The sequence below is a fragment of the Eucalyptus grandis genome, chromosome 2 (assembly GCF_016545825.1).
Source record: "Eucalyptus grandis isolate ANBG69807.140 chromosome 2, ASM1654582v1, whole genome shotgun sequence".
NCBI classification, from domain to species: Eukaryota; Viridiplantae; Streptophyta; class Magnoliopsida; order Myrtales; family Myrtaceae; genus Eucalyptus; species Eucalyptus grandis.
This window is the reverse complement of record NC_052613.1, coordinates 53,239,982-53,259,135: the sequence shown is the minus strand read 5'-3', so window position 1 is coordinate 53,259,135 and position 19,154 is coordinate 53,239,982. Positions and strand designations below refer to the sequence as shown.

The 19,154-nt window shown below is 42.1% G+C and overlaps 1 protein-coding gene, 1 non-coding gene and 4 pseudogenes across 2 annotated transcripts; all 6 read left to right on the top strand.

Moving 5' to 3' along the window:
- Nucleotides 1–337: 337 nt before the first annotated feature.
- Nucleotides 338–468, top strand: LOC120290990. Its single transcript, XR_005548799.1, has one exon. It is a non-coding gene; the product is annotated as a small nucleolar RNA snoR74 (small nucleolar RNA).
- LOC120290796 lies at nt 370–1,561 on the top strand (annotated as a pseudogene).
- Nucleotides 1,562–2,806: 1,245 nt separating this feature from the next.
- LOC120290346 lies at nt 2,807–3,683 on the top strand (annotated as a pseudogene).
- Nucleotides 3,684–4,700: 1,017 nt separating this feature from the next.
- LOC120290795 lies at nt 4,701–9,315 on the top strand (annotated as a pseudogene).
- Nucleotides 9,316–13,769: 4,454 nt separating this feature from the next.
- LOC104433661 lies at nt 13,770–14,870 on the top strand. The gene is made up of 3 exons (XM_010046489.3): nt 13,770–14,024; nt 14,241–14,455; nt 14,561–14,870. The coding sequence occupies exons 1-3, from the start codon at nt 13,925–13,927 to the stop codon at nt 14,615–14,617; spliced, it is 372 nt and encodes a 123-aa protein (XP_010044791.3). The 5' UTR covers nt 13,770–13,924; the 3' UTR covers nt 14,618–14,870.
- A 769-nt stretch (nt 14,871–15,639) lies between these two features.
- Nucleotides 15,640–19,120, top strand: LOC120290834 (annotated as a pseudogene).
- The last annotated feature ends 34 nt before the right edge of the window (nt 19,121–19,154 follow it).

The window sequence follows — 19,154 nt, the reverse complement described above, 5'->3', positions numbered from 1 at the left end:
GGGAGTCTGGATGGGTTCCGTTTTTATATTTACAGTCCATGAGCTTCTTGGATATTTGTTTGAAAATAATGTGTATCTTGATGCCTCTATTGTTGAACAGCTATTTCACATTCTTCTGTTCGGTTAATTTTGACATATACACGAGGTCCCCTAATTTCATTTGCTTTCTGAAGTCCTATATTATATGCTCCAATTGTTCAGTGTAAATTATCGGGACATATTCGGAAAATCTGAAACTGGTGAATTATGATTTATCTTAAGATGGCAGTTGCCGTTGCAACAACATAAGTTCATGGTATTGATTAGTTTCATTCTCTAATTACCAAGAACCCTGGAAGAAAAAGCAGGGCCTCATTGCCTTTTTTGTGGATGAAGCTCTCGTATACTTCAGGAAAATCAATTTCATCATTATTGGGTGAACCTCTGTACAATGTAATGACTGATGGTTCAGTAAATGATGGAACAATTAGTACACATAGCCTTAAATTTCTCTTGCCTCTCTGTCTGTAATTTAAATCTTCTTCATCCAGTCTATTGTAATTTTTCTGCTTGTTAGTGAAGCCATGACTTAGAAGATTTTTTTTTATCTCTCCTGCAGAATACCAGAGAAACAGCTTTTGCCATTAGGAAGTTGCCTTGGTTAAGGCCAAGAGGTACTTGGAAGATGTGTCACAAGATAAGCAAGCCATACCCTTCAGGCGGTTCTGTCGTGGTGTTGGTCGAACTGCTCAGGCCAAGAACAGGCATTCAAATGGTCAAGACGCGGTCCGTAAAGTCAGCTCGATTCATACTGGATTTGTTGAAGAATGCTGAGAGTAATGCTGAGGTACTTATAATCTCTATTGCTACATGCTGGTGAAAGTGGTGCCTCCTGCTATTCATAACTAACATACATGCAATTGGTCATCAGGTCAAGGGATTGATGTGGACGCACTCTTCGCCTCTCACGCTCAGGTAAAACCAGGCTCAGAAGCAAAGACGCTGCACTACCGTGCTCACGGAAGAATCAATCGTAAGTCCACTGTTGCTTGTCAGTTCTTCAAAGTTCCTTGTCCTTTTCTCTGGAGCAATGGAAATTGATTGCTTTCTTTTTCTCCGAAACAGCTTATATGTCATCTCCTGCCATATTGAGTTGATTTTGTCTGAGAAGGAAGAACCTGTGAAGAAGGAGGTGGGTCTCCTTTATTTACATACAAAGTGGTTGAATTCTGTGATGATTTTTTTTTTTTTTTTTTTGAATGGACTGTGATGATTTTTTTAATTACCCAACTTATCTTCTATATAGCTGATGTGTGGAGTCATTTGATTTTTCAGCCGGAGACTCAGTTGGCCACCAGCAAGTCCAAGAGGTCACAGGCTATGAGGAGTTCTGCATGAGGCTAACGCCAAATGAACCAGGACACACCCAACAGACTCATGTTTTTCTCAGGCCTTTTTTGGAGAGTTGCTTCAGTTTTCCCATAGAATGTACTCTGGATTTTTGAACAATGTGATTTTTTCCGTCAGTTGCTATGTCCTTGACTTTTATCTGCAGTATTGAGGATAGTGTATTAAATTTTAATTTCTCCATCTTTTCTCTTCACTGACTTAAGCACCGTACTCTAAGTTGTAATTGAAAAAAAGAGATCGATTTTTTAGTATCATTCTAAAAGGAATTATGTATACAAACTTTGATTGGCCACTCTGAGGTAGGATTCCCGGAAATGTCCACTAGATTGACGACGATGATGGAAAACCGATCATCTCATCCACGATTCCCTGCAATGCTCTGTTTAGATTCGGTCTTCTGCATAGGTAGCTGTAGGGCGAAGAGGGTGTATTTTCATCCTTGTAGATGACGGAACTCCTTTATAGTCTTTGAAATTTTTTTTTTGTTATAATTAAAATGTGATTTATGGACTTTAAATTTTTTAATGTTTAGATAAATGAATGTAGTCTATATGCTATGAAGTCACAACTCCCTGATTCAAAAATACACAATTATATTTTAGAAAGTGCATCTGAATATCTAGCTTTGATTGATATTTTCTTTTTATATATGTCTCCGGTGCAATTCCCCGGTGATTGATCAAACAATATCTATCACGTGGCAAATCCATGCTGCCACGGGATGGTCACATTTGTGAAGTTAGACGACTCCGCGAACTCTGGTAAAATTTTTCTAGAGCTTGGGTTTCAACTAATTATAAATATAATGAATTAGCCAATCTTTTTATTTATTCGATTTTGTTGACTTAGAAAAAGCATTGTAATTTTTATGGGAAATGAGATAAATGGTCATTTTAACTTTGGCCAAATATGCAATGTGAATTCTGAAATTTTAATTTATTTAATATTATCCTAAACTTAAATTTAATATGCAATTATTATTCCGACTCTTTAAATTATTCAACATATTCGTTTTACCATTAAACTACATGAAAATATTCAATATCATCCTTATTAATTCAAGTTTAGAATAATACTGAACATTTTCATATTGTTTAGACCTAGATTACAATTAAATATATTTTAGAGATCGATAGAATACATTAAAAAAACAACACGTTCTTGACCCAAAATTCAACAACTATTTATGTAATTATCCTCAATATTTAAAGCGCTACATCTTCCTTTTTTTCCTGTCATGCATTAAAGTTTGGTAAATCAGAGATTCTTCTCTAAGATTAATAAGTGCTCAAGATACTCGATTTAATTTTATTTTAATGCTTTATCATATTCTTGCGTTCGATAGATACATTGACTTCCGCGGTGAATCGCGATATAACAGAGACTTCTGCAGCGTCCGTTTCCTTGTTACCTCCATTTTCAGACAAGAGCGTCCTCAGCGCCGTCTCGCATCCGGTCAGCTCGCGTCGCACCAGTAAGTGTCTCCGTTCCATCCTTCTTCCGTTTCAAGAATTCCAGGTTTTAGGGTTTTCGTTCCAGTTCCGCTCGATCTCTGTTCGATTTCGTTCCTGATTCTTAGTGCCGCCTTGATGATTTGAATCCGATTGGGATCGAGAAATTCGCTTCTTGTTGCTGTAATTTCGCCTGGAAAGCGTTGGAATTGGACATCGTGTGGTAGATCGGGCTCTTGGTTCTTTCAGTGAAGTTCGATCGCTTGAACTCGACGTGGGACCTGGCTTTCGAGATCAGTGCCCTCGATCGCGATGGTTAGGTTGGGAGCGTGGCGATTGACCGTGTGATTAGGGTTTTGGAGTCGCTTATTTACTCTAATTCGCGTCGGTTTCTCGTGATGTCAGAGATGGATTGGCAAGGGCAGGCCGCGGAGCAGCTGATGCAGATACTGCTCCGTGGCGTTTGCTGTGGTGGCGTTTGGTGACTGGTTACACCATCGGGTCTTTCCAGACGATGATCTTGATATACGCGGGCGGCGTGCAGTCTTGACCACGTTGGTCACCGTCCCGAACTGGTCCTTCTTCAATCGCCATCCGCTCAAGTGGTTGGACCTGATCGAAGCTGAGAAGCACCCCAAACTGCAGCCTCAACAGCCCTCCTCGAGTTCAAAGAAGAAATCTTTCTAAGAAGTAGGCTTGTTCTAGGAGTTTCCTCAAAGTCTACAGCCTAGTGATTGTTCTTTTGAGCGTTGGATGAATGGATTTTCCGAGGATAGATGGCCGGGATTGTCGAGAATTTAGACAATATCTGAATATAAATTTTTGGACTCAACATTTTCTTTTGCTTGCTTGCTGCTGCTATTGCCAATTTTACTGCTTCATAAGATGCTCTGTTCCTTGGTTGTTTCAAAGAGTTGCTTTCCTGTTGATTTTATGCAGTAAATATGTAGTATTCATGCATTGACCGTGGAATTCAGAATTGTCTGTCTGGGCATGCTAAATAGTCAGATTGGTTTCAGGATGCTTGATCTTTGACTGATTCCAGTTTTATCTTGTTTATGGAGAGTACATAGCGATGGGTCGACTAACATCTTGATATTTTGGGTTTTTAACTTCAGTTTACTGTCATAATTTTATCTTTTAATGTCAAGAGGGACGCATTTCATAGGGTAGATTGCAGTGGCATAAAGGATCCTTGTAGCTGACTTCACTTAGTAGGTTAAGGCCAAGTTGCTGTCCAGACAAGTTATAGAACTTATTCTACCTTCAGCTTTGCTTAAAGCAGCCATTTAGTGGAAATTTTGTCCAGTTTTATCATATCTTTAGCCAATAGTAATGGTGCTGTGGATCTTAATGCTTCTACATAAGAACAATATTCTAGCGATGATTGTGGACATGTTACCTAGAATTGGGAGTTGAAATTGAGAAAAGGTAAAATATCGGATTTTACTTTTTGTCATTGCATGATTTGCACTTTTACAGCAGGACATTTTGAAAACTGATGTCTGTGTTTATCGCAATTTGATATTCTATAAACCAAAGGATGGCTGTTTTGGGAATAATGGTCATCTTCATCTGATTTTAACCGAGTCATCTTCTTGGCCTGAGGAGTGCTTTGACATGTTGCTGTAAAGCTATTGTTGAAGGATGGTCATTTGATCCCTAAAATCATGAGATCTTGTCAATTTACTATTGTGTTGTATCCAGGAAAATGCTCATTTATACAGAATGAGGTAAGGGGCTTTTCTTTTGATCCTTGAGGTTACTTGTACTGGAGATGTTAGTGTCATATTTTCTAAATTCTAAAGATGCCTGCAATTCATCATGCAATATGTTTTGTCTACCTATGGTTTGTCGTTGATGTACCTTAAGAAACGCTGGTTGTCAGGTGGCATAATTGCTTATTATACTCCTCAATATACGTTTAGTGATGCTGAGTTCGGTTTTGAAGAGGCTCTAAACAGGTATGAAGTCGCCAGATGAAAACATCCTCAAATCTCCTCGATCTTATGTCTCATATTTTCTTACTGTGTGGCTCTTTAAATTTGATCGTTATTGGTTTTGAGGTTCATCTGAGGTGCTGCGCGATGCCTATATTTCACCAATACTTTGTGATCCTGGAATCATCATAAAGCACCATAAATTTCCTCTGCAATTCTTTATGTATCCTGAAGTCGTATGCAGAACGGTCTTCATGCATTTTCCTCTTGTGATGATCTCTCTCTTAATGTTCAACTGCCTATAGATTCGCCATAAAAATTCTTATGGTCGGTCACAGTGTCTGAAATGCTATTTAATATAATCAAGTTCTGCATAGAGATAAGCCTGGCTTCTATTGTTGAATGATCAGTTTATTTTTGAAAACATTTCAGCAATTTCTTGAAAAGTCAGCTTAAAGAAAGCTCTACTTCTCTCCTACTTGCCCAGCCTCATCGCATGAAGGATTATCCGATACAGATAACTGTACGGGAGATAAGAACGTCGGGTCCATACATTTAAAACTTTCTTGGGTGCTCATCAACTGGATCAACTAATTGTTAATTGTCCTCAAGATAACAGAGGGCAACCGCCCAATGGCTTGGCAACAGGCTTTTTCTGATTTGGTCGTTTTGTTGACCGAGTGCATCTCTCCCCCAAAATAGGAAAAAACTATTGATTTTTGCTTTGTGGTCAACAGAATTTGGCCAATTCAACGGGATTAGCAAATCCTGGCAGAGAAACGAGTGGTCAGATGACATAACGAAGATAAAACATTTGCACCAAACGTAGAGAGCTTGAATATCGCTGTAATACATACGACGATTTTCGATTGAAGTACGGTAGATTTGTTGAGTGGTCAAATGACAAAATGAGAATAAACATCTGCACCAAACTTAGAGAGCTTCAATATTGCCGTAATATTACGACGATTTTCAATTGAGGTACGGTACACGCACTGATTTGTTCTCACGTTGCATCAATGGAAGCTGATGACATCCGAATCGATGCACCGGCTTATTGACAATGGCTATGGTGTTGACAATAGTAATAATAATATAACGGTAACTTGACCATAAAAAGAAAAATATTATGATACGATGTACTTCAACTTGCCGGGTTGATAAGCAAACTTTCCTGATAAAGACGCAAAATGTGGATACTTTCAAATATCTTTCTCTATTGAAAAAAATGGAAAGGAAAACACACGGTGTATGTATATAAATAGAGAGAGAGAGAGAGAGAGAGAGACTTTTTTCAGGCAGTCGTCTTCGAAAAAAGATGCAGCAATTGCCCGTTCCTTCGGGCAAGGAGTGCCAGCTCTTTCCAATGAAGTTTACGGGGAGAGGAGACTTTTCCTCGCTGACGTGGTTCTTCACTGTCGACCTTTATCCTCTCCGGACTTTACGTATATTTTTTTCGCCTCCCTATATAAATCCTCCTCGCTTTCGTTTTCTTTCGATCTCTCGGAAAACCAGGTTCAACCCACTCGTCGCCTTTCCTTATCTGTTTTATTTGCACCACGCCGGCAAGTTCAAGGTGAGTTCTTTTCATTTGATTCCGCTTTTCCGTCTCTCTCTCTCTCCCCCTCTTGCTCAAGAAAAGCTGCAATATCCATGCTTGTTGCGGACATATTTTCTTTGATTCTGAGTGTGTTTGATGGATGTTTTTGGCATCTGTAATCTACGCAGCTTCACGGGTCTCTCTCTCGGCTCTCATCACCCCTCTATATCTATCGATATACACCAACCTTGGCAAGTTTAAGGTGGCTTCTTCATTTCATTCCGCTTCTCCGTATCTCTCTGCTCTTCTTGAAGAAAAGCTGCTATATCCATGCTTGTCGTGGACATCTTTTCCTTGAATCTGAGTGTCTCTGAAGGATATTGTTTTCGGCATCTAGCATCTATGCAGCTTCATGGGTCCTCTCTCTATCTCGGTCTCTCTCTGTGTGTCCTGTTCTAGGAGTAATAAGGCCAGATGGATGAGATCCGAGTGTTCTTTGTCAGGGACGATTAGGACATGGCTTTTCAATCAGTTATTTTATGCCAAATAATTGATATACCGGTTAGAATAAAATACTTGTTGCCCCTTTTTTGGTTTTGTATAAATAATGGTTAGAGCTGGTTTGACAAGTTCAGATAAGGTTTGGCTTATCATGACTTCCATTTACATGGTCATTCCAGATGAATCTATGAAACCCTGCATCGGCACGGTCAAAGTTGTGTCTGCGAATTATGTTGTCCGGGAATGTCCGATGTACATTGTCACGACCTTCTGATGTGTAATGTTGTTGCATATTTCATTTTCTGATGCAGGTGTTTTCGACCAAATTAAGAAACTTCGCAAGTTCTGACAAGTACTGAACTTCGTGTGTGAAAAGGTCGAGATTTACTTAGATTCAGCGATGTGTTCTCCACTTTGGTCCGGCCAAGCAAAAGAACCCTTTTCAAGAACTGGTCCTAACTTCGTCTTCTGAGCCTCTCAATGAATTCGACGGCCCAATCATACCTGGTTTGCCTGATGATGTGGCGAAAAGTTGTCTCGCATTCGTTCCTCGTCGCGAGCTCCCATCGGTGGGCTTGGTCTGCAAGAAGTGGAGGTCATTTCTTGGAAGCAAGGAATTCCTGCTGGAGCGAAAATTAGGAGGTACTCTTGAAGAATGGGTTTTTGTCCTATCCACGGATGCCAGGACAAAGGAAAGCCACTGGGAGGCCATCGATAGCTTAGGAAACAAGCAACGGCGCCTTCCCCCGATGCCTGGTCTGTCGAAGGCCTGTTTTGGGGTGGCAGTTGTCAATGGAAAGTTTTTGATTGCCGGTGGCTATTCAGTGGCGGGTGGATCCCGCGTCGTCTCTGCAGAAGTTTACCAATATGACTCTTGTTTGAACAGGTACGTTGTTACACTTAATAAAATTTCTCCAAATTTCTCATAAAGTTGGTCATTGCACGAGGCCTTCGAAACAATAAAAGAGATCATTTTAGTGATGATCAAATTCTCTGGTGTAAACTATACATCTAATTTGATTGGTAATCATGGATTTATGCTTCAAGTCCTCATAAAGCTGTCAGGTATTTGCAGAGTACGTTTCCTGTTTCAAACAAGTAGCTCTCTGCATGAGAAATATGCAAATAGCTATAGCACACGGTTTGACTCCTCATTAGATTTTTAGTCATTTCGCTTGCAAAAATCTCGGGGTTAAATTGTTGTTATATTTTGATGCATGGCGAATTCAAATCAAATTGAAAAGTTAAAATTCTATTTTTTGTCCATATATTTTCACTACTTTTCTAAGTGAGTACTTCTGTGATAAAGTCCATTCGATGTAAAATCCGGTTAAATCCAGCTAAGATGAACGTTGGAGGACACCGAGCGTGACGTAGGTGAAAATATTACCTAAAAGGATACCCACTATGGGTTGTCGATGGTGAATGGATTAACCTTTTGTCAATCTGTCTTTCTATGCTCCCACCAGTTGAATATTCGTGGGTGTCGTGTCGCGCAGGCAATTTAATTCATGTCGCACCTGGTGTCCCTCTGACTGTATTTGTTAGGATTTTGCGTTGGAGAGGATTGATTAGATAAATGACTAAAAATAGTACCGCAGGTAGAAATTCCCCAACTGAACAGATGACCTCTAATTTTCCTGTAACGATGTATCTAGCTCGGTTTGCCAAACTGAAATGAGTCACTTGTCTATGCAGTTGGAGCAAATTAAGGAATATGAACGAGGCTCGTCGGAACTTCGCCTGCGCCGAAGTTAATGGAATGGTCTACGCCGTTGGTGGGTACGGAGCCGGAGGCGACATCATCAGTAGCGCCGAGGCATACGATCCCAACACGGGCAAGTGGATTCCGATAGAGAGCCTCAGGCTCCCGAGGTGGGGATGCTTCGCCTGCGGCTTCGAGGGCAAGCTCTACGTGATGGGAGGGCGGTCGAGCTTCACCATCGGAAGCGCGAGGTCGGTCTGCGTCTACGACCCTGAGAAGCGCGTGGTGCGAGCTCAAGAACGGGTGTCATGGTGACCGCGCACGCCGTGCTCGGGACGAGGCTCTTCTGCATGGAGTGGAGAAGCCAGAAGAAGTTGTCTGTTTTCGACCAGGGAAATAACTCGTGGAGCACGGTAACGCTCCCGCCTTGTCAGAGCTCGGAAGCCTCGTTCCGGCTTGGGACCTCGGACGGGAAGCTCTTGTTGTTCTCGGTTAAGGAACTCGCCGGTTATCGTACTTTTGTCCTATGACCCGAATGCGCCACCTGGTTCGGAATGGCAAGTTTCGAGATCAATCCGTCCGGTCCTTGCTTGTACAGTGTAACGATCGAGGCATAAGAGAGGCATGCCCATATCTGCATCCTCTCCTGTAAATAGCAGTCACTGTTTGATTGGATGGGCTCATATACAAATGCACCGATGATTTCTTAAAAATTATTTTACGAGGAAATGTTGTATAGATGTAAATTATAAATGATATATAAAAGTTATAGGAAATACCATGCTTTTAGCAAAATCTTTGAGTGTATCACGGATTCTTAATACGTGATTGATTTTAGTCAAGTGGGTTTATTCTTTAGGCAATCCAAGAATTGCCTATAGATAGGTCATTTGATTTTAGTCAAGTGAGTTTATTATGAACAAGCTCACTTTAGTTTTGATTAATATAGTATAATACAAAATAAATAACATTATTACGGACAAATACATATTATTATACAAGATACTTTACCCAAAATAGAGATCTAAAAGGAAAAGAAAAAGTTCATTTTTAGTTTATAGTGAACTCGATATGACAACAAAATGAACCTGTGATTTGCTGCGGAAAGTAAAATCTTCTTGTCGCTACGTGATGCGTGATGCAGTGGCGCGTGGTCTCTCTGTTCACAAAACTAGTACGACGTGAAAAGTTGTCGAGAAAGTCGCAGAATTCAGCTCCTCTTTCGGGGGGGAGAAAGCAATGGCGATTGCACGAGGGAGAGCAGGAGAGAAACCAGAATCAAATTTAAAGCAAGACCCGTTTCACGGAAGGAGAGAGTAGTACCACGACAACACGACAGAGAGAGAGAGAGAGAGGGAGAGGCCAAGGGGTTTTCTGCAATGGAGGACTCTCAGTCTCACCCTGTTAGCAATGGACGTAGCGGTACCTCTTCGTGGTGGCACGCGGTCAAGCCATTTGCTAATGGAGGAACAGCTCGAGTGCTTCAGGAGCCTCCTCTACGAGAGGCCTTATCACCATCCACAAAGATCAGCCTCGACAAGGTCGGCCTTTCTTTTCTGGTTTTTCCTTCTTACTTTCCTTTTCTTTTGGAAAACAATGTCCATCTTGATCCTGTCTTTTTCCCTTTAAAATGGTGCAACTCTTGTCTGTTTCACTAGTGAAGCGAAAGATACATATGCTTTTTGTTAGAGTAATTAAATATTAAATAATATTTTCATCTAACAACTTAAGATTTTAGAACAAGAACAGTTGACGATAGTTTTACAAAATTTCACATGGTATCAGAGAAGAGTCCTGAGTTCAGATCTTACCGGACCCTATCTGCTTTCACCCTTTTATTAATGGGCAAAAAGACCAGACTAAGTGTGAAGCTTAAGCTTTTCATCTAACACTTTAGCCACATTTTGCAAACGCTCTCTCTTCTGTCTCTGGGACGAAAAAATGAACCAGACATCGAGCTTTGAGCTTCTAGTTGCTCGCTAAAGTGGAGGTAGATGCTGTGCATTTTAAAACGTCGCTGCTGTTCTGATGCGAAAGCAACATCTGGAAATCGGTATATGAATGAACTTGCTGAATTGATGCCGACCCGTTTGCCTTAAATTCGAAATGAGTATGATAAACTTGCAGTTTAGCTAGGAAAACAGAAAACACTCGAAAGATTGATTATGTTACGGATGAATGGACAAATTCATTGACCAAATACTGAGATTACTGTGTCGGGGCACAGGTCATTCTAAGCAGCCTTCCATAGTGTCGAGTCTAGAAACTAAGATCTCATAGGAAATCGTGTGGTAAATTACTTCGCTCAGTGGAAAGAGGGCAAGGCCTGGTTAAGTTGAAGATAAAAAGGCAGCTTTGATAGCGAGAAGCACAGATTTTGGAACACATATGGACACTGGTGTCGTTGACTCCATTGCAAGGAATCTTTTATTGATATAGAAATTGGATAAAAGATGGATTCTTTGAGAACATGAGAGGTGAGAAAGTAAGGGGAAGTCTGATGGTCGTGTTTGTTTGCCGGGACTTCATGACTGGGGCAAAGAGAAATGAACACAACTACAGTCATCCACCATTTTACAGAATGTAGTATAAACTGAGCTTCTGGAAAGAATGTTGTCTTGTACACGGTACTCTCTCGAATGACTCTTAACTTAGCTTTTGGTTCAATCATTTCCAACAAGCTGATGAGAGTGTATTGGTGAGGGACAAGTGCTCATGTCTGCATTCACGATGTGTAGGAGGTACTGATATCACAGTTTGATCTGTCATGTTTTAATCAAATTTGCTGTTCTTCCTTTTAAAAGAGAGGGAGTGAATCTACATAATTTGAAGATGTTGGGTCTATGTGCTTTCCTTTCCCAATGAAATGCATATATTCTTTGTCCGTTATCTTGTTTGCCATCCACACCCTCCTCTTAGTCTTTCTAACTTATACCGCACGAACATCATAATGCCTGAAGCAGTTAAACATAAAACTGGTGATAAGCGCTTGCTCGGCTACCACCTGATACTGATTGATTATCCTCATGCGTTTTTCAGTTATGATGCTGATTAAAAACGTTTGTTGTGTGAGGAAGTTTATAATATACACGAAATCTGCTTATTTTTTACACCATCCTCTGCCCAAATTTTGAATTTCATTGGTGCAGGTACCTGGTGGGATGGTCCTGGCTTCTCTACCTTATGCTGTGATGTTTGGTTCATATGAGTAAGTGCTATAATACCAACTTTTGGGAAGACAAGCGTGGGAAGATTGTCCCTTTGAATACTATTGAGTTACTTCAGGAAGCATATTTTTCTCTTTACGTTTTCCTCTCTAAAAACAAAGAAAACGTTGCTTGTTATTGTAAAAGAAAGTTGAGTATTTTCCTCTCGCAGTGAATGAACCGTCTCCCTGGTGCTGAAGTGAAATTCAAATGGTGAAAACAGAATTATTCGACTGATTGATTGATTTAAACAATGGGGCAAACACTAACTTTCAAATAGCTACGTCATGAATTAAGAGATGAATTGCTTAGTACTGCTGATTGGCATTTGCTGTCGATAATGCTTGAAACACAATAACTCGGAGAAAGATAGTCTTGACTCTCATGGGCACTGCTCGTCATGTTTTTTTTCTGCCTTCTGTAGCTCGAGTCTCGGTTCACAAATGTATGGTGTCTGTCGGTTTCGGAAGTGAGATTGATCGTCTTTGGCAGTTAGTTGTGTACTGCTTGCATTAAACCACCAGGAGAATGAGAAAGAGACGATATTGCTGGAAAATAATTTAGACATTCCATATGTTGCTGACTACTAGATTGGTTTTACTGAGTACTAATGATGTTTCGTAATTGGGTTTGGAACTGCTTTCCAAGGATCTTTGGGAGGCTAAAGGCCTTTGGGCAAAATATTTAGTGTTTGGCAAGTTTTTTTTCACTTGCCTTTGCCAAAGGCAAGCCTTCTCAAGGCTGAAAGCCCAGATAGGGGGGGCTGCCTTTGGCTTTTTCTGGCATGCTAGTTTTGAGGTTAATAATTTTTTTTTTTCTGAAATTGTCCTCGTTAATTTTTCGTTTTTCCAGTTTTACCCCGACAACTTTTCATCATCTTCATCTTCTTCCCTTTTCTCTGCTGAACACGGCCAGCATCTACGTGCGGTTGCCGGCGAAGTGTAAGTGGTGCAACAAAGGGCAGGCGGTGCGCGAAGGATAGGTGGTCCAACTAGGGGTCCCACAACCTCCGATGATGGTCGTCGTGAGGTCGTTGACAACCCAGATCATGTGCGATCCGGGTCGCGGCGACTAGATCGCGAGCGCTGGCGACTTCGTGGCGGGTCGTGCGACGGCATGACGACGCGGTGACTCTCGGATCTAATTGGGGTTGCGGCGGCCCTCGTTGGAAGGTTGCGCGACCTGCCGCACCGCGGAGGTCACCGGGCGCCCACGATTTGGTCGTTGCGACCCAGATCTATGCACGATCGGGATTGCTGACGTGCTCTGCACGATGACCCAGATCGCGACTAGATCATGGGTGCCGGCGAATTCTCCATGGCGCGGTGGGTCGTGCGATGGTGCCGTGGGTCACGCGACCTTTCGGCGAGGGTCACGCGCTGGTGCTGCTCGATTTGGTTGGGAGCTGGTCGCGGCGACCCAAATCGTGACCATATCACAAGATTCAAAAAAGTCGCCACGACCCTTTGTCGTGTCGTGTCCTCCGCACGATGACCCAGTCGAACGTTGCCCTCGCCGTGCCGTCTACCCCTCACCGGACCGCCTGCCTTTCGCCAACAACCCTTTTCACGGCGAGCAATTGGCAAAGCCCTTGGCCGGCCAACTCTTTTTTTTTTTTTTTTAATAACAAAAGTCTTTTACAAATTTAATTTATCCAAATACTATTTTGCTCAAAATATTTCACAATAGACTTTCACAAATATGATTTACCAAATACACTTGCATTTTGAAAAACTCCAAGGCCCTTTATATCTTCTCAAGGACTTTCCCAAAAGTCTTCCTAATCGAACCCCACATGCTGCATTGAGATAAAGCTTTATTCTTGTGGAATACTCGCTCATTTAACTATCAAAAGCAAGTGGATCTTCTACTGACTTGTTTATAATCTTACCACCGCCGATCTCAGCTCGCATTTTCCCGTATTGTTTAAACAGGACTCTCAGAAGAAAAGCCATATCTGCCAATGGAGGCATGCCTTTACCTTTCTATCAAGAAGTAGCGCGTGGGATTCTTGCGGCAGCACAGCATCGTTCGTCTTTGCTCCGAGAATAGAAATAGAAAAGCTTATTGTGGATGATGCTGCTTTACCGGCTGTACAACGCGTGAATTATAGAAGCGCTGGTCACGCGTTCTCTTGCATTGTTAAAAAGAAGGGAATCTCAGCGCTGTGGAAGAGTCGAGACAGAGTGACGATGGGCACATTAAATTTCACGACCTTCCTCCTGTCATATAATCAATCGTTCTGTTATCTTAAGGATTCTGTTCACCTTAACGAATCATGTGCACGCTTAGGTAAGTCTACTTCGGATCTCTTGTTTAGACATTTTTATTTTCTGAGTCTCCCCAGATTTCTGGATGACAGCGTTGGCCCCACTCGAATTTTTCGAGTTGATCCATCACACTTATTTCCAAGTCGAATTTTCTGGCTTTGCGTGTGCTTTTGCTTTCATATAAGTTCAGGATATGTTTGATTCATGAATCTTGCTCTTCAACCCGCATGACGCTTAGGGGCGACTCTGGTTTCGGGGCTCGCTACGCCGATCTGCAGTAATACATTCAGAAATTTTGCTGCCTTCATGCAATTCATCAAATCCCAGGCAGGTCAGAGGCCTCCTCCCATGAGCTCCATTGATTGTGCCTTCAACATGCTGAAGTTCGGGAGACATTTCAATTTCTTCTCAGGCCTCTCTGGCTATCTACTCACTTGGTCGCCTTTTTTTATGGTGCGATCGGTTCTATCGATCACGGTTCCATCAGTTCTTTCGTTGTTCTTTTTTCGAGATTATTCCCCTTTCGAGTTACTAACTTCTGCAGAAACGCTCGGGCAGACCATGTCGCTAATGCGAGACTCGCTCCAGGAAATGGAGGAGCTCATTGGGTGGTAATTCCGGCAACTCCCCGCGCCCAGTTTTGGCAGCTTCACCTACATACTTATCCTGCGCCGACCGTTCTGTTCAGCTGATGCAAAAATGGAACTTACCACTATTGTCGCCGGATTTCTTTATTACCAAGACAGGGCCTTTTCGATCCGCATCGTGCTGCAGTAAATTGGGTGTGGTTCGAGCTTGATGTAGCTCCTTTATCGTTTGATTTCAGTCGCCTACATGCGACTTATAACATTTGACAGATAGGCCTAGCGTGAGGGGAGTTTTAACAATGCAAGTGAGTACGTTTTGGTTGTTTCGGCTAGACCAGGCAACAGCAACATGCATGTGGCATTGCAACGTACCGGGGTACTCAGTTGCTGCACTCCTTCTGGTATACAGCTGTTGTCTACGATGCTCTGGATACATGCTCGACCAACACATCGATATTACACCTCATACGGTTCGATTTCCTACGTATAGTGGATTAGATCAACTGAGAACAATGTTTTTTGAAGTGATAAATACATCCTAATCGCTGACCCGCGACCATTAATCTTAAAAACTAGTATAGAATTCGATATCAGGTGAATAGCGAGTCAAGTTGATGGTTAATCATTTTAACTCTACTCAAAGAAATTTGAGGCTCATATTCAATCTATGCTAGATCAGATCGGACTTTGAAATTCGAATAAGCTGTTCATTCTCAAACTAAATACCACAAAACATTTCAAGTAAATTCTTCTCTTGCTTGAGTAATTACTAGTGTATTCGGGCCCGGCATGGCATTAAGGTAAATTTCGTCGTACCGATCCTTTGATCTGGAATTTCGATGGCTAGGATAGGCTTTAATCTCCAGTGAAATGCTGACGTCACAACTAATTGGAATAATGTAGCCACTGGGCAAAAAAAAAAAAATGAAGAAAAATACAGGAATAACAAAATATTTGAAGATAATAAAATAATTTAAAAAAAAAAATAGGGGGGCGAGGAGCGGTATTTGGGACTCTCGAAAGAAAAGGACGGAACACGAGAAAAAGGAAGGGCACCGAGCATTTTGATTTGAGCTGCGAAAAGAGTAAAAGCTCCACCATCAGCGATGGCGCTCTTGACCTAAAACAAAAGCCTCCCCAAAACCCCCGCGAAGGATCCCCTCGCATTCTTCATCCTTCGGCTCGGTTCGGCTTGGCTCGTCACCATGTTCGGATCCTCGACGCCGTCGTTCGCCACGCCGTCCTCCACGCCGTCGTTCGCCACGCCGTCCTCCACCCCGGCCTTCGCCACCCCGTCCTCCACGCCGGCGTTCGGCTCCGGTTTCGGGACCTCTATTTTCTCGAGCCCGTTCTCCTCCCAAACTCCTCAGCAGCAGCAGCAGCAGCAGCAGACGCCGTCGTTCCAGCAGCCGGCGTCCGCCGGCGGCTTCGGCTTCCAGTCTCCGTTCGCGACGCCGCAGCCGGCCGCGGCTCCTTTCGGCGGTGGCCAGCTGACGACTCAGATGGCTCCCGTGGCTCCTCTTCCTTTCTCGCTCGCCGATCGGGACATTCAGGTGATCTCTTGTTCTTCCCCGGCTTGAAACGAATTCACATTTATTTTTAGTTTTCTATTTTCGCGCTTTCGCGCTGATTTTTTGTTGTTGATTGTTCTCGATATGCTTGGTGGATGTTAGGCTATCGTTGATGCGTACAAGGAAGAGCCTGGGAACCCCAAGTATGCCTTTAAGGTTAGTTTCCAGTTGTTTCAAATTCTTTCGAACTGTGTGAATCTGCCGTCTTTAATTTGGAGCTAGTAATTCGTCTGAGCTAGGTTTCGGAGGTGGTTGAAGTGACGTTTGCGGTTTAAATTGTTGAAGTTTGCGCACGGCATTTTCATCAAGTCATTTGAGCCTGAGTACTTAGCAGTTGGATAGAGGAGTCATCTAATCCTGTGGAGATTGTGCATTTGTAAACTAAGAATCCTCTGAACTTTGCAGCATTTGTTGTTCAGCGTCACTGATCCGCAATATAGGGTGAAGCCTGCCGGTGTATCGGATGTGAGCTTCTTCTTTTTTTCTCTTTAAATTGTTGAGAAGCATGTGAAATGAAACCACCTAGCACCTTAATTGCTAAGCCAGAAGTATAGTTTGCGATGCCAGATCATGTGGGCGGAGGCTATGGGGAAGTTGGAGGGTATGGAGAGTGCTGACCGGGAGCGGCTGTGGCCTCAGCTTGTCCAGGGCTTCAAGGATCTTTCAAATCGCCTCAAGGTACTTGACTCAGTTAACACTATCATGCATTTCAGTATTGAGATTTATCTGCTCACAAGGAGATATGCACCTAGGCTGCATAAAAAACCCGTGGACAAGGTAGTTGCCAATGAAAATGCACTGTTGGAGGCTTGAGTCTCGTACTTAATCAGGAAGAGATTGTTTGAATTTTAGAGGATAACTAAGAGGAGCTGTACTTTAGGTACTGCCATTTAGATTAATAATGAATGAGCTAGATCATCATTGATGATCGGGATGATGCCACAGTGTTTCCACATTATAGCGCCTGGTGTAGAAACGTAGATCGGTCCTCCAAGGAGTGGCATGGCATAGATCAATTTGTCCAATCAATCAAAATATTGGATCTGATTCAGAAGATCATAAGCAGTTTGTTCAAAGCATTGTTTGACTTAAACCTTACGGTCATAAATGAATTTTATGTTTGTGCATCGCGTCTTCAGGATTCTCATATATTTTATTCAACCAAGCAGAGTGTCTGAACGTCAGATGACTGAGTTGAGTAATATAGTAGTTCTCATGTAGTTAATTGTGGAAGTTAAACTTGCGTTTCATAGTGGAACGGAACTTTTTGGTGAAAGTGAACGCATCAACGAACGTTTCTTAGGATTCATTGGGCTTGGGGCATGAAATTTTGGGCTATTTTGTGGTTGCTTTGGTGTCGATTTTCTGACTGGTTTGCCTATTTTAGCAATTTAGGCAGATATACAGGAGCTTTACTTTTCCAGTAATGCGTGTTCTTATTGCAACTGATGTCGTAAGTGAGACATGACAATGCCTGGTATATTGGTGATGCAGCTTCAAGATGAAGTCATTCATTCAGATGCAGAGAGACTAAAAATTACGCAGACTAATGTGAAGATGGTATAGTTATACTAAATATCGTTTTGTGCAGCATATATTTTGAAATCTGCTCACATGCATTTCATTTGCAGCTTCAGAGACATTTTCAAGCTGACACGCTTCCCTGGATCCAGAGAATGAGACAGAAAGAGCAAGGCCTTCAAAGGCGCCTCTGAGGGTATGTTGTCTGATTAACCAAATTGTCATAGTGTCTAGCAGGAATAATCCAGGAAATGATTACATGATTTTAGTTGTTCCATTGCAAATTCAAACTACTCGACTCTAAGTCCGATAGAAGATATTTTTCTGCTGAGCATTGTTGAAGACAGACATCTATGCTTTTCTTAGTTGGTCTTCATTCAATTTTGTGGTCTTATTTAGACGTTGGAGCATGGATCGGTCTTGTTAACTTTTGCTTCCTTTGGTCGCTTCTGAATTTGTGTGGTTCCTCCTTTGTGTCTCCGTGTGCCTAAGGTAATGAGAATGGTGGAAGCTATGGAGAGTAAAGGATGTCGATTGCCTTTAGTAAAAGGGGAAGCTGAGTTGGCAGATAAGCTGGCTGCAATCACTAGACAGGTTCATGTTTTGTGCCCTTTTTCTTTTGGCCGAAATATTTTGTGCCCCCAACCCCCTGGGATTATACCTTTTTCTCTTTTGGGACTTCAATTGGGTGATGTTACTCATGTTTGTATGATACCAAATGCAGCTGAAAGGATCCGGAGCAGAACTTTCGAGGAGGGTTCAGAACTTGCTGACTATATCTCGAGTTCAAGCAAATGGCATAGGGGCAACTGGTTCTATATATCTCCCAGGATCAACCAAAATACATGACCAGAGCCTCGCCGACTTGCAGGAGGTAAGCCTTTGTTGTCGAGTCAATTAATTTTGTCATTATGTACCTTTATGATTCTTGTAGAGCTAAGCGTATCACAATAGGAATATAGAATCCAAAGTACATACTACAGAGGAACCTCGAGTTTGTCCATTTTATCTCCTGCATTATCAAATTTAAGCACATGTTTAACATTAGTACTCCTTGAGACAGGTCTTACAACAACAGACTGAGGCAATCGCGAGGCTTGGGAACGTATTGAAGAGAGATATCAGGGACATGGATATCATAATGGTTGAGGACGTCGAGATGGCAGAAGACACGAGCTGAAAAGCTGAAATGGCTGAGATTGTTCTACTTTTTACTTTTCCTAACGAATTGACATGGAAGTCTCTAGTTGTTGGGGTTAGATGGTTTTAAAACTCTGGAACCCAAACGTTCCAGTAATCTCAGGATTGAGCCAGCCATAGTATGCAGTTTCTCAGTTTATCTGGGAGGATTTTGCAGCATCTTTTTTGTATCTTCCCATCATATTTGTATAATCACTGAATTAACAGGCCTTTTCAGTTTTTCTTGTTCCCCGGCAGCAGCTCTGGACTAGCAAGGGTTTATAATGCCCTCAC